The following is a 14,664-nucleotide window of genomic DNA, read 5'->3' as shown; positions in this document are numbered from 1 at the left end:
GATCTGTCACACGGAAAGCTTAAGTAGAGTCCCAATTAAATGCCCAGTCTTAATGACTCTGAAATCACTGTTGGATTCAAGAGAGTGATTCAACCGTGGCATCTATGACTATAATCAACGTTGACTGGCCGCAGATACAGCTGTTAGCCCAAAACCAGACCTGGTCTCTGCCAGCCTAGCAGGGGAGACGTTCAGTGCTCCGCAGCCAGTAGTGACATGGGACCAGGCCAAGGGTATTCTTGCCTGGGGTTTGGGGGAAGCCGCTTGCCCTCCAACAGCTGTTTAGCAGCTTCGCTGTAGCCCAGTGGCCAGCAATGGCCCATGGCTCCTCCATTCTCTTGCAAAAACCCCTGTTCCTTTGGGCCTGATACCAGCCGAATGTCCCACCTGTCCAGGCTGGAGTGGCCTGTCAGGCACACTTCAGCTGCAGGGACAGGACGGACAAGTTCCAGAAAGGCCAGTGTCAAGGAGTGGACATCCTTCAGGGGGTGGGCGGTGCCGGGCCTGCATATGGATACTGCGTAGAAAAGTAGACCCAGACCCTGGCTTCATGGAGCTTACAACCTACTGGCATTTTCAGCCCAACACGACCTGCTCTCGGGTGGAGGCGGAGCCGTGAGCACAGACCCAGGGGGTCTAGGGGGGCTTCCCCCAAGAACTGCAGTCCGGGCTGAGGGTGGAGGAGCCAGGGGAGCGGGGGATGCTCGGGAGGAGCCCAGGGCGGAAGGTGAGAGGTCAGCGCTGGGCCGCTGGCTCCCCGCCGGCAGCTGCGGCCCAAGTTGAAGACGCCTTTGGAACTGACCCCCACTTCTCTCTTTCTGTAGCCGTCCAAGATCAAGTCACCTCCAAGTGTAGCCGGACCAAGGCGAGCTCCCCCCCCAGCCAACCCACGCTGCCACCTGGAGCTGCGCTCCTCCAGAGCAGTCTGAGTCCAGGAATGGTCCCACCACCCACCAGGCACCAGAGCCGGGAGGGCGTGGGCCTGACCTCACCAACTCCAGGCAAACAGCAAGGGATTTTCAGCTCCAGCCCCCCATTTCCCACACCCTTGCGCTTGAGCCACGACCCCGCGGGCAGCCTCGGGTCCACCTGCCGGCGCACGCGGATTCCCAAGGCCGCCCCCACGGGAGTGCCCCTGCCCGGCTTCTGTGCCAGCCCCCTGGGCAGCCAGCCCCTGAGTCCCCAGCAGCTCAGACGGCCCTGCGCGCCAGGAGTGCCCACCGTGCTCCACAACGCTGCCTGGGTGGCAGCAGCAGCAGCGGTGAGCACCGCGGTGTCGAGGGGGCCACCCCCGAGGCAAGCAGCCCATGGCATCCAGCAGCATTTCCATAGCAACGCCCTCTTTGCCAAGGCCCCCGTGAGCGTCCCCTCGGGGGCCCCAGCGTTTCCATCACAGCAGGCAGTTGTGTCCCCCAGGCAGGTGGCCCCGGGAGGCCGACCCGGCCAGAAGGTGGGTGCTGCCCCCGCCAGCCCCAGCTTCGGCCTGCCGGCCCACCAGAGCCTGAGACAGAGCCCGCTGTGGGGTCCTGTGCCTGTGCTGCACGCCACCAAGCCCCTCCAGCAAGGCATGGCCAGCTTCAGGCCCATGAGTCCCATCCAGGGCATCGAGCCACCAAGCTCCGTGACCGCCGCCGCCGCCGCCTCCTCCACCATCGCTGCCAGCCCGTCCCCTGGTCCCTTCAACAGCATGGGGAGCCCCCCTGAGTTGCCACCCTATGCCTTGTTGCCCCAGGCCTCGCTGAACGATCTCATTTCACCCCCTGACTGCACTGAGGTGGATTTCATCGAAGCTCTCTTGAAAGGCCCCGGCGTGAGCCCAGATGAAGACTGGGTGTGCAACCTGAGGCTGATCGATGACATTCTAGAACAGCACGCTGCTGCCCAGACCGCCGCAGCCCAGGGTGCCGGCCACGTCCCTGAGCAGGCCGGCCACACCCCCCAGAACGTCGGCGAGCTTTAAATGCCCAGAGAAAGCTCCACGTGGCCATCACTCCGGGGAGTGGTGCGAGTCCACAGCAAATTCGCAGCTGGTCCCACGTAGCCACACGCTTGTTGCCTCATTACAATTTGAGGGGCGTCAGCCCGCGCCCACCCCTCTCTCTGCCTGTGACAAAATGGAAAGCTGGTGATTTTTCAAGCTACCTGTACATATCAGAAAATTTTGTAAATGGTTTTCCTAAACACTCACGACAGAAGTATTTATACTTCGTTTTGTGACTTTGTAAATAAAGTGGCGGCTTTCCTTTCAGTAGAGTTGTGTCCGTTGCGCATTGTCTGTGTTTAGTCTACATTGTTGCAAACACGCAGGCTGTCTTGCACACTCCAGCCAGCCATACCTTATCAACCAGGTGGTGGAGTCATGTACACTTTCGATGCAGTGCTGGATGTGATCAAGAGGTGTTGTGCAAACTGACAAATACCAAATAGAAACTCACTTGGCCATTTATTCCCATTTCCACTAAAACTTCTGTCGCCCCGTGTGGTTCTTAACCTCTTTCGCAAACCCTTCAGTCTCTGCTAGCTCTTGCCTGGTGAGCATATTACAGCACAAGCCGTTTTATCGTTAAGTGCCCCTCAGAGGAATTCTTTGCCAGGAGGCCGGAGAGTTCTGTAGATTTGGGAGCAGCAAAGAGAGAATGTGTGAGCTGGGCACCCCCTCTGAGGATCTTGAGTACCCTCCTTTTATCCCTCAGACGGTCGACATTACTCCAGCAGCACCTTGCAGGGTGGAGGTGAGATGTTCCTGGTTTAAAGCCTTTGGGTATTTGTGTTGATGGAAGGCTCTGCGGTCTGGGGGAAAACGAGTCTGTAAACATTAATTGTTGATTCGGGCTTTGTCTTTGATGGTTTCTATCTGCAATTATCGTCATGTATATTTAAGTGTCTGTTATAGAAAACCCACACCCACTGTCCTGTAAACTTTTCTCAGTGTCCAGACTCTGTGTAATCACATTTTAATTGCCACCTCGTATTTCGCCTCTGCATTTGAAATCTGGCGTCTGTTTCAAACCAGTGCGTTTTTTCTTCGTACTGTAATAAACAGCCAGGAGAAAAGTGCCTCTATGTTTTCATTTCTCCAGGGAGCATTCAGTATCTACAAACCCCTGTCAGCTAAGCCCGCTAGTGTCTTCGGGCCTTTCCGAGGCCACTCCCTGTCTGAGGATGCTTGGGCACCGAGGGGAGAGGGGTGAGAAGTTTGTGTAGCGCCGCGATCCTTTCACATCACAGCATGGGAGCACATCATTTCTGACTCGAACGCCTCCTTCTACAGAGGACAAAACAGGGGAGCCGCTAAGGTGACTCTGCGCTGGGGGCAGGGGCCAGGGGCCAGGGGCCAGGGGGAGGCTTGCGCTGAGAATCTAGACTCTCCCACCACCATCCTCTTTCCACTGAGAGGGTGACAGACCCAACGAAAGATCCAGCTCCTCCCACGTAAGGGGGACCCACATAGGGCGGCTGGAGGTTGTCCATCACTTCACAGAGAGCGTCAGGAAGAGCCTGGTGATGGCGTGGTCCCGGGAGAGAAGGGTCTTCCCGCCTCCTTGTCCCCTAACCCTCCCCCAAAGTCTACGCTAAGGCCAGCCCTGTTCGTCCTTAGCTCTGGAGGGGGTAGAGCTCGGTGGCCAGAGGACGCAGGGGCTGTGCCGCCGTCCCGCCCCCTTCGAGCTCCAGTAGCCCCGCCCCTGAAGCCCCGCCCCGACCTGCTACCCAATCCCCGCTCGGCCTCCTCCTCTCCCCGCCCTCCCCGCCGGCAGTTGCAGCCAGCATCTTGGCTGCAGGCGGTTTCCAATTGAAACTGCACGGAAACAGCAGGGACTCCTGTCATCTCACACTCGGGCCCCTCCCTCACAGCAAGAAAGTGGCTTCCACAGAGCTTCATCGAAATGTGGCCTCATTCTGAAGGGGACCCTAAAGAGATGGGTGGGACCTGTGCCTTTCCCACGAGGTGGCCAGGATCTGGCGCGTCGGTAGGTGGCAGGGGCGTTGTAGATGGAACGTGTGCTGTAAGAGCGCAGCTGAAGCACCAGCTGGGATCAGGTGTGGTCCAGACTGAATACACACATTTAGTCCCCTAACTGGCAGGGAGAGTTTATATCCTCATCCTCAAGGTACAAAATGTTCCAACACATTTTGGAACTTTGGGGGCTGAGGAAGCCAGGTACACTGAGGCAGGCCTGTCCTGTCCTGTCCAGCAGAACCTGAAATGCTCTAAGAAGATGCCGCCACACGCCACTCTCAATGGCTGTGGCTGAGGGCAAAGATCCACAGGGGGAAGCAGGCGTCCCGAGTCCGTGGGCCAGAGGGGTGGTGGAGACAGTCACGGCCCCGAAGCCTGGGCAATTGGCCCACCTGCGCACAAGGCCCCTCCTGCTCCTTGCAGAGCGTTCCTCTTAGGTCTGGGGAATGGATATGTCCCGCGGGTGTCCCTCAGCGCTAATCACGACTCTGTGTCTCGGGCTTGACCTCTGTTCCCCCAGTGCTGACTGAAGCGCCCCAGGGGTGCCAGGCCCCAGGCAGGCCCTGGCTGCCCCTCAGGGCCACACCGGGGCATTTGGGCCCACTTCTCCTGTCCCTTCACCTCAGCGGGCCCAGGGGCAGGAAGGGTTGGACCCACCTGCCCAGAGACTGTTGCTGTTCACAGCCAGCCAGTTGGGGTGTTGAAAGCCAGCCCGTGAAGCGGGGCCTCCCCAGCCTGCCACAGGGCTTCAGGAGCCACAGCTGTCCCCACTCAGCTCTGCTAGCCCTCGGAGTCCCGAAATAAAAGCTGAGCTTGGCCTGCTGAACTGTCCCGCCTTCCTTTCCCAGAGGGTTCACGTCTCACCTCAACCACGTGGTGACCTCAAGGCTGAACCAGTGCGGGCAGCGCCCACGCGCAGCACTTGCTGCTACCTGACCCCAGCCTGGCCTCACTGCCCCAGCAGGCCTTTCCCTCCCTGTTGCCCTCTCTCCTGCACCGCCTGCACCGTCAGCCTCCCCTCTCCTGGATTCTTCCTAGGGCCTTTGACCTGGGCCACGCGAGCAAGGTCCTCACCACCTCAGGCCAGCCAGCGCCAGCTCTAACGCACTCACTCCTCAGCCCAGAGCCCTCTGGCTCCTGGCCCCGCTCCTCCCGGGGGACACTGGCCGAAGGACCAACTCCCTCCAGCCCTAAACCCAATGGAAGCTTCTCAGTTCTCAGTGGACTTGACCCTTTAGCAGCATAGGACTCTCCCTCCTTCCAGAACAGCACCGCCCCTGGGCTCCTGGGAGCCACGGTCCCCTGGGACGCTTCTTCCCCTCCGAGGTCCATTCCCCCCTGTCGCTCTGTAGCTCCCTCTCACCCAATAGGGCTTCTCCCTCTCTCCCTATTTTCCAGTTCCTTCCCCTGGGAGACGAGCAAGTCCCCGAGCCCTCATCCAGCACCCCAGCATCTCAGCATCTTCACAGTCCAGCCACAAAGAGCATAATATGTCTGGGCGGGACCCTAAGTTTCAGGCCCCAGGGGATCGCTGCCGGACCGGTCTGCACCTTGGGCTGAAGCCTTCTAGGCCACTTGAAGAAAAAAGTGAAAGAGTTTGGAGGCTGCTGGATGTGCCCCACCAAGAGGGTTCACCCTCAGCCTGCATCAGACAGCAGCCTTGATGGGAGCCCCTCCCAGGCCCCGGCCTGCACAGCTCCTTCACTGGGAGGGCTGGGAGGAGCTTGCAGGTGGGGCCTGAGGCCTCCCCGCAAAGACCCGCAGTCACCAGCTGGGAGTCCGGTGACTACATACCCTGTCCCATCACCCCGCTCCCCACCTCTGAGACCAGACCCGGGGTAAATGCCAGAAGCCCCCAGGGAGGTGTGTGAGACCCCCAGAGCCTCCGTCCTCCCTTAGAGCAGGCTCAGGTCCCTGGAGGTCTGTTTATCATCTGTCCCCCTTCACCCTAGAAAGTCAGGGGATCTGGCAGTGGACACGAGGCTGGAAAAAAGCACATGCTGTTGGCTTCTCCCGTGTGTGGCCATTCCGTGATTCAACAAGCATGTTTGTGCCAGGCACCGGGAGGCACACAGACATGGTCCCCAGCCTCTTGGAGTACACCAGGGGGTGCGTCTGTCAAGGTCAGGCACAGAAACAGAGCCAGGCGGAGATGGGGGGGCAGGGGAGGGGTGTGTGTGTGGGGGGGTGTTTTCTCCACAGCCACATGATCTGCCATCTGCAAGCCAGCGCCCCAGGAAAGCCAGGAGTGTCATTCCTAAGGCCGGAGAAGCAGGGGCGCCGGTGGTGTTAATCCCAGGCTGAGGTCTGAAACCCACAGGACAAGCTATCAGGAAGAACAGGCTGGAAACTCAGGCAGGAGTTGACACTGAAGTCCACAGAATTTTCTCTTCCTCGAGGAAATCTCAGTTTTGCCCTTAAGGCCTTTCAGCTGATGGGCTGCGGCCCACCCAGATTATTCAGGGTGGGGTCTCCTTCACCTTACGTGACTATAGCTGTTAACCCCAGCTACAGAATGCCTTCACAGCAGCAGATCAGTATTGGATTAAATAACTGGCCCATATGGCCAAGCCGAGTTGACAGCGGGGCAGATGACTGACACAGTAACAAAGAACATAGTAACACGTTGCATTAAGGTCTGCAAAGGAAACACAAAAGGGGCAGAGAGTGAGAGACTCCAGTGTGGTGACGCAGGTGGGGACACTTGGGAAAGACAACGCTCAGGGAGTGAAATTTGAGCTGAGATTAAAGGATGGGAGGGAGCGAGCCACGCAAAGAGCTCAGGCAGGGATATTCCAGGAATATCATGTACAAAAGCAGGGAGGAAGGGAAAAGAAGTCAGTGGGTGGGGCCAACGAGCAAGATGCAAGCTGCGGCGGGGGGTGGGGGGAAGCCTTGGGTCACTCCTGTACCCACGTGGAGGATGGACTCCAGAAAGAATGAGGGCGGCCGGTGTGGAAGGCCTCCTTCTCCATGAGGACTTCCCCTGGACATCTCCAGTTCTGGAGGTCTAAGCTGAACTCCTCATCGTGCCTGCAAGCCGGGGCATCCTCCTGCTCAGGGGAAAGCAGTCATCATAGCCTGCTAAGGGACCCAAATCCACTTGGTCCCCCAGTCCAGACCTGGGAGTCATCCCCGATGTTTGTCTTTCTCTCACCCCTCTGTATCCTGGGAAGATGGGATTTCTCCCCCACATCCATCTGCAAAATCTCTGTGATCACAATACAAATCCCAGCAGGATTACTTTCTGGAACATGACAAAATGATTCAAGGTGACTCATCCGGTGGGTCAACAAGGCAAGAATAGCCAGGAAGCTTCTAAAAAAGAAGACTCGAGAAAGGGTTCTAGCACTACCAGATATTAAAATGTATCGTGAAGCTACTATATTTAAAACAATGTGGCCCTGACACAGGAAAAGACAGATGAGTCAGTGGAAAGGAAATAGATAAAAAGCATATATGGGAATTGAGACAATGAGCAAGGTGGTATTTCAGATACACAGTGCTGGAAAAACTGACTGGCCATCTGCACAATAAATCTGGGTCTTCTACCTCACTCCTGACATCAAGATAAATTCAGATGATTCGAAGATTAAAATAGAAAAAAAAGAACCCAGAAAAGCACTATAAGGAAACAAGGGTGGGTATTTTTATAATATCAGGGTCGATCAACCTTCTCCTATCATGACATGAAATCCAGAAGCCATAAAGGAAAAAAAACTGACTAAATTGCCCACATAGAATTTTGAAACTTGCATACAGGAAAACACACCATGAAAGTCAGAAGATAAATGACAAATTTAGAAAACAAAGATTTGGAACACATGACAGACAAAGGGTGATTTACTCAATACTTAGAAATAAAAGTAGTAGAATGTCTCCAAAAAGACAAGTACGAGAATTCATGACACTTTCATTCACAGCAACCAAAACCTGCAAACAGCCCGGGTGTCTATCAGTAGGAGAAGGGATAAACCAACTCCAGTGTAGCCATGCAATGCAATACCAGCATCAACACAGAGTGATACTCGTCGGCCACGTGTCAAATGCGTTATGCTGCCAGGAAGAAGCCAGACACAAAAACACATGTCCTGTATGATTCCATTTACTTAAAGTGGTAAAATAGACAAAAGTCATCTGTGGTTGAAAAAAAATCAGAACAAGCATGGGGGTTGACTGAAAAGGGGCACAAGGGAACTTTCTGGAGTGATGGTCAATTCTCTGTCTTGCTAAGGTTGTGGGTTACACGTGTGTATGCACTGCCAAAACTCAGAGAATGGTTCACTGAAGATCAGGACATCTTGTTGTTAAGTACCTTTTGCCTAAAATAGAAAAATCTGAAATATTGAACTCTAGTTAATGATCTGCTGGATTGCTTAGGGGTGAAGTATACTCATGTCGGCGACTGACTTCAAAACACATAAAAAAAGATGCTTGATGGATGGGTAGAGAGAGAGAGTGATCAAGCAAGTAGAAAAATGTGTTAATCTTAGAATCTAGGAGGTGGGTCTATAAGGATTCAATATACATTTCTTCGCACTCTTCTGATGACTTAAAATTTCTCATAATCAAATATTGGGGGAAAATAATTTTTAAAAGTACAAGGGTGAGGGCTTCCCTGGTGGCGCAGTGGTGACAATTCCTTTTAATACACGCACACTCTCTCTCCCTCTTTCTCTGTCTCTGTCTCTCTCTCTCTCTTACGTGCTAGAGGTGCAGAAACTCCAGAGAAGATGAAAAAGAGGCGGTAAGGGCTCCCCTCCCCCACCGCCCCGACTCCACTTCAGGCCAAAGGGATGGTGGGAAAAGGAAGAAAGAGCCAGAAGTAGACAAGCAAGTCTCACCTCCCCACTTGGGGCTAGAGTCCCGTGCAGGCTGCGTGTGGGCTGGGGCCACACTGGAAGGTGCTCCAGGGAAGCTGAAAGCTAAGCGAGCTCCCCACTTCCCATCTGAGAGCCGTCTGCGAGCATTTTGTTCAACGCCTTTGCTGAAGGGCGTCCCGGTTGGACAGAAATGAGGCCCGTACGCATGGCCAGTGTCGAGGGTTCTCGGATTCCTGTTCTAACTCTAGCAGGCAAACGCGACCAGGCCCCCACGCAGTCACAGTGCGGTGTGGGGCATGTGCTCATTAAAGTCGGCAGAACGCAAGTCTGTCATCAAAATGGCCTGCTACAAACCCAGAAGAGGCAGGCAGCGCTAGAACATCAGAAAGGCCCCAGGCGGTCTCCCAAAATGTTCCTTGACGAAGCAGAGCTTCAATTCACCCATAAAGTCAACTGGACACCTCTGTGATTCTCCTGGCTTCCACGGATGCCTTCAAGACATGCGGCCGTATTCTCGCATCCACCAAAGAGGCTCGCGTCCCGCGGGATGCAGCTACGACAAGGACGGGAGTGCGGGGCACTCAGTGTCATGTTCTGATTTGAGTTCATTGCCAACGTTTTTACAAACGGAAGATTTCCCCCAAAAAATTCTGATGAGAGATTTTGTCTTTGGCTTCAAATATCTTTGCCTCTAAAGTTCTTTTCAGTACCGATCATAGCGCTTTGCTGTGTTTTCTCTGTGAGCGCCCGGCACTGGGCTGAGTGTTTTTAATGGGTGCCTGGTGAGGTGGAAGCTTGACCCTCTTCCAGTCTCTTCAAAGTCCTTGGAGAAGCTTTTTGTTTGTTTGTTTTGGGGGTGGTATTTTTGGGTTTTTGTGCTTTTTTTTTTTTTTTTTTGATCATCAGAGAGTCCCAGGCCTCACCCCTCGTAGTTCTGGGAAAATGAGGGAAGGATCCCACAGAGCCTGACAAAGGCTGTCTCTCTTCAAGACTGTGGATGCACAGAGCTGAGCCGGGCTGGGCTGGGCTCCAGGCCCCAAGAGAGGGGCTCGGAGGTGCCAGACACAAGCTGCCCAAGGACTGGGGAGAGGAAAGAAGCAGAGCCTGGGAACCTGGCAGGGACAGCCCAGGGGGCGTTCCCGAGTCTCTCAAACCCAGGCTGGAAGAACCAGAAATGAACATGAGGCAAAGTGCAGGGCCCCCAAAGGCATGTTTTCCCAAACAATAACTTAACGGCAGAAGCACGTTGGCTGTTTCTTGGTATTTGACATTTTCTCTGGTGAATAGAGGCCACGTGGCCCGGGGGGAAGGCTGCATGCAGGCTCTGGGTTTGAGTCACAGCTCAGTCCCTTTCTGGTGGTGTGATCCCGGGCAACTCAAGTGCCTCAGTCAAGGTTCCCCAGGCAGGAAGGGCTAATGCAAGATGCAGACGCCCAGTAGTGATGCCAGGAGATGCTGTTATCTGTCTTCCTAATTAGAATAAGAACAATCCACACCATCTGAGCCGTCCACGCCGTCCATTTTCCAACTACACTCCCCAAGTACATGTGTTTTTCCACTTCCCTAAACAAGTATTTCACATTTTCCCCTCCCTCCCACCCACAAGTGGAAACAATCAGACCAGAACTGTCTCCTCTTCTGGTCGCCATACTTACCAAGGACTCATAACTGTAACCACTCACCTGCCTTCCCCGCTGTAAGCACAGGCGACCTGGCCCCGTGCCCCTCCCCAGGATCCTGGATCCCAGTCCTGTCACCTTCGAAAGAGCTTTGCTCCTACGGTTTTGCTCTTTCACGGCTGCCCTGTCAATTTCTCCCTTCTCTAGATGGTTCTCTAGTATCTCCCTCCCCCAACTCCTTAACTCGCTTGAGCCAACTGCCTGGCTTCCCCTCTTCCTTTCACAGCCTGCGGCCATTCTTCATTCCCACTGTCTCCCAGTCCACTCCAGTCCGGCTCCCAGTGCCATCAGTCCACCACGTCAGCTCTTATAAAAGTCACCAGTCGAGGTTCTGCGGATGAGAAGCTCGGCAGGTCCTGAGTGGTCCCTGCAAGGCTCCGGGCGTGAAGACTTCAGGGGGCTTCCTCAGGTGCCTAGTTCAGGCTTCACGAAGTTTGAGGAGAGGGTCCAGCGTCTGTCGTCCTTCAGGCAGACCTCCCGGATGGCTAAGAACTCTTCCTGTGGGCATCAGGAGCTCAGGCTCTGGTTGCAAATGATACCCGAGAGGACTTGGGGGAAAACCGAGGTTTGCCCATGGCAGGAAGGGGACAGCTGGTCCCGTGCCGCTGGTGGGAAGTCACCACCTGCCAGGGCCGGCCAGAAGCTGACCTCTGCCAGAGACCACATTCCTCCTCTGTTCTGTGGTACAACTGCCCACCGCCTCTGGCAGCCGCGCCCCTGCAAGGTGTCCCTGAAGGGGCAGCAGCGAGTGGACCTCACCTCACCTAAACCCGCCACCAGTGCCCTTCGACTCACCCCCCCCACCCACCCACCGTGGGGACGTGTGACATCACACTTGCTCTGTGAACTTGGGCAGGTTCCCCTCCCTCCCTGGGCATCAGTTTCCTCAGCTAGAGACGAAGGGGGTTGATCAAATCCTCAAGTTCTTTCTAGCACCAACACTCAGCTCTGCAGGGTGATTCTCTTCTGGGGCCCTGGAGCCAGACAATCTGGGTTTAAATCTGCCCGCTGCCACTTCCTAACTATCTTATCCCAAAGCTACTTACGTCCTCTGAACCTCAGTCTACTCATTGGTAAAATGGGCGTCATAATGAGACCTGCCCTGAAGAATGCTTGCAAGGATCGAGTGAGATTCCTCACGCCGGGAAAGCAGCTGTCCTGCTCCAGGAGGGTGAGCGAGTCACATCTTGTTATCACACACTCCTGATTGTCCTTTCATTTTTCACAGTGGCAGGACCTGGGGACTGGGGGGCCCACCACGCACGGCTCTCCGGAGGTCTGGGGTAGGTGGCTGGGAGGAGAGGTCTGTTTACTCCGCATCTGGGCACTTGGCTGGATTCTGCATTCCCGGGGAGGCTGTTTCTCGGTACAGAATTGATTATTCTAATCAAGGCACTTCAGAGCTCCAACTGTTAAACAGAAATAGGGTAGAGCAGTGTAACAGTGTGGCTGGAAGGAATGAAATCGCAGGTGCCTTCCCGAGAGGAGTCGCGAATAAATGAGCGGTTAGCATGCAGCAGACGTAATCATAGAAACCTTAGGCTCTGACTGACACAGCCCGCACAAACGAGGAGGCACGTTTCCAGGGAAGGGCTCCACGTGCCCCCCGCCACCCCCACCCAGCAGTGGCTCTCCAAGGCGCAGTCTGGAGGCTTCCAACAGACACGGAAGCCTGGGCCAGAATGATGTCTCTCCCAGTCTAGGGAAAGCCAGAGATGGGGGGGACGACGAAATGCAGGAAGGGCGCCCATAGAAACCGAACCCAAGCACCACTAGGGATGCTCTGGGGCTCTGGGTAGTAGACCAATGGGAATCCTCTCTGCGGGAGGGCTCCCAGTCCTCCCTTCTGGAAGAAAGGCTGGGATATCAAAATTAGGACTCACTCTAGAACAAACTGGGGAGCTGAAACCTACCCTGGACTTGGCCTGGGCTGGGGGTGGGCTGGGACATGGGAGACCAAGGCATGTGAAGCAGCAGGAGGTGGCCCTGAGCAAAGGCACCCTGGAAGGGTGGTACTGGGCTCGCTCACTCCAAGTCCTCCAGTGGAGGCCCAGGGAACGCAGTTCCTTCTCTTCAGTTGTTAGGGAGACAAAATTTGAGCAAGCACCAGCATATTGGGGTCAAAGGCGGCCTTTGGTATCGGACGAATTGAAATTTCCACTCACTTCTGTTATGGGTTGAATTGCATACCCCACCTCCACCCCAAAAGCCACATGTTACAATCCTAACCCCCAGGACCTCGGAATGTAAACTTCTTTGGAAATAGGGTCGTTGCAGATGTGATTAGGTAAGATGAGGTCTGGCTGGAGTGGGGTGGGGCCCTCACCCAATACAACTGGCGCCCTTAAAAGAAGGGGAAATTTGGACACAGACAAGCACACAGGGAGAAGACAGTCAAGTGAAGATGAAGGCCAGCAAAATACTAGATGCTGGGAGAGAGGCCTGGAACAGACTCTCCCTCACAGCCCTTAGAAAACACCAACCCTGCCTCGAGAACTGGGAGACGATACATTTCTGTTGTTTACAGTTTGTGGGACTTTGTTATTGCAGCCCCAGAAAACCAATACAACCTCCCTCCGCAATTTGACTTCACCCTTGAGCAGACCGTTGGGCCCTTGAGCAGGTGATGTTAATACTCGGGGATGATGACACCTGCTCCAGGACTGGTGTGAGGACGAGAGACTGCGGAAGGACAGCGGCCCCTGCCAGAGTCCTGCCTGGGCCCGGGAACCAGACCACTGCCCCACGTGGAGGCCCAGGTGTCACTGTGGCCAAGCGAGCAGAACAGGCTATCAGGCTGAGTCAGTCTATGGCTTGGGGTCATGTCGAGTCCAGACTGGGGAAGGCTGACCCAGAAGCTGGGGTGGCCAGAGAGGAGGGAGGGAGGGCGCTTCTCCAAGGGTGGGAGCAGCCAATCGATACTCAGTGTCCAAACTAGAGCCCTCCTGGTGGGTGCATTCCAGGACTGCCATCCTTCCTTAGTCTCTCATCCTGCGCCCATCTCAAAGGTAGGCATCGTTCCCAAGTATTAGAATTGCCTGCTCAATAATACATATATATATGTCATATGTATGTGTATAACTGAATCACTTTGCTGTACACCTGAAACTAGCACAACATTGTAAATCAACTATAATCCAATATAAAATAACAATTAATTTTTTTTTTTAAAAAAAGAATTGCCTGCTCAAGCTCCCAGAGGTCTCATCCATGGGGAGGGAGGTCAAGCTATGGAGGGAAGGGAGATGGAGATTCAAGCCCATCTGACGCTGAAGGTCACCTTCCCCAGGCCCCCGCAACATGCCAGCACCCCTCATGTTTTTCAGCTGTGTCTCCCTAACAACTGAACACAGTGAGATGCAGCCCCCGAGGATGGGCTGGGTCATAGCCCAAAGTTGCCATTTTGATACCTTATGTTATAGCTCAAAAATCCCTATGGAGTTTGCATTCGAAGGCATACTACATCCATGGCAGTTCAAACAGAAAAGCCTAATCTTTACATTACTGACCAGTTAAAGTAACTATTTCGCCCCAGTTTTGGAGCCAAATTTACACTCCAGGAAGACAGGGCATGGGCTGGAGGGATCCCAGCTGGAGAAAGCTGGCATTGCTCCAGGCTGCCTTTCAGTACTAACAAGTGCTCACCACTTCCCCTTCCCCACGGGGCAGAGGTCCTCCTGACAGTGCTCACTTCCCCCCCCCGCCCCAGCACTGGCACCTGTTCCTCCTGGTGGCCTCGTGCCGCCCCTGGCTGGCCGTCTGTGCTCCTGGCCCCTGTGAGGGCTCAAGGTCTTGCATACCTCAGCCAGGTAGCGACCCAGGGCCCCGACATGCCCCCAGGCCTGGCAATGGGCCCTGCATCCCACCACTTGAGATGCCAGGGCTGTGCTTGGGCGATCAGAGGCATTTGGTGGGCTCCGTATGGCTCATCTCTCACTGTGGAATGCTCACTCATCCATGCTCGGGAGCATTTACTCTATGCCAGGCCCTTGGCCAGGAGCTGGGGTGTAAGGAAGTGATCACAGGGTCATGGTGGAAAAAGACATGATAGTACAGGATGGTAGGCTGGTAGGTGTCTTGGCCAAGGCAAGCTCCAGAGACTGTGAAAGCGCAAGGGAGGAGGCCAGGACTGGCCAGGGCCGGGGGGGCCGGGGGAGGGGTCACGCCTGGAGGAAGTGATGTGTACGATGAGGCAAGAAGGACC

At 55.0% G+C, this 14,664-nt stretch overlaps 1 protein-coding gene across 9 annotated transcripts in view; it reads left to right on the top strand.

Annotated features, from left to right (window-relative positions):
- MAMLD1 (mastermind like domain containing 1) overlaps nucleotides 1–3,050 on the top strand; it is a 117,694-nt gene extending 114,644 nt beyond the window's left edge. For all 9 annotated transcript variants that reach the window (XM_059051091.2, XM_059051087.2, XM_059051089.2 and 6 more), the window contains one exon: nucleotides 825–3,050. Coding sequence is in view for 4 of the 9 variants with exons in the window: in XM_059051087.2 (XP_058907070.1) it covers nucleotides 825–1,960 (1,136 nt within the window). In the remaining 5 variants the exon portion in view is untranslated. The remainder of the gene's footprint in view (nucleotides 1–824) is intronic.
- Nucleotides 3,051–14,664: the final 11,614 nt, after the last annotated feature.

This window comes from Kogia breviceps, chromosome X (genome assembly GCF_026419965.1).
Source record: "Kogia breviceps isolate mKogBre1 chromosome X, mKogBre1 haplotype 1, whole genome shotgun sequence".
Classification (NCBI taxonomy): domain Eukaryota; kingdom Metazoa; phylum Chordata; class Mammalia; order Artiodactyla; family Physeteridae; genus Kogia; species Kogia breviceps.
The sequence above is the reverse complement of the archived record's forward strand: the minus strand, read 5'-3'. Positions and strand labels throughout refer to the sequence as shown.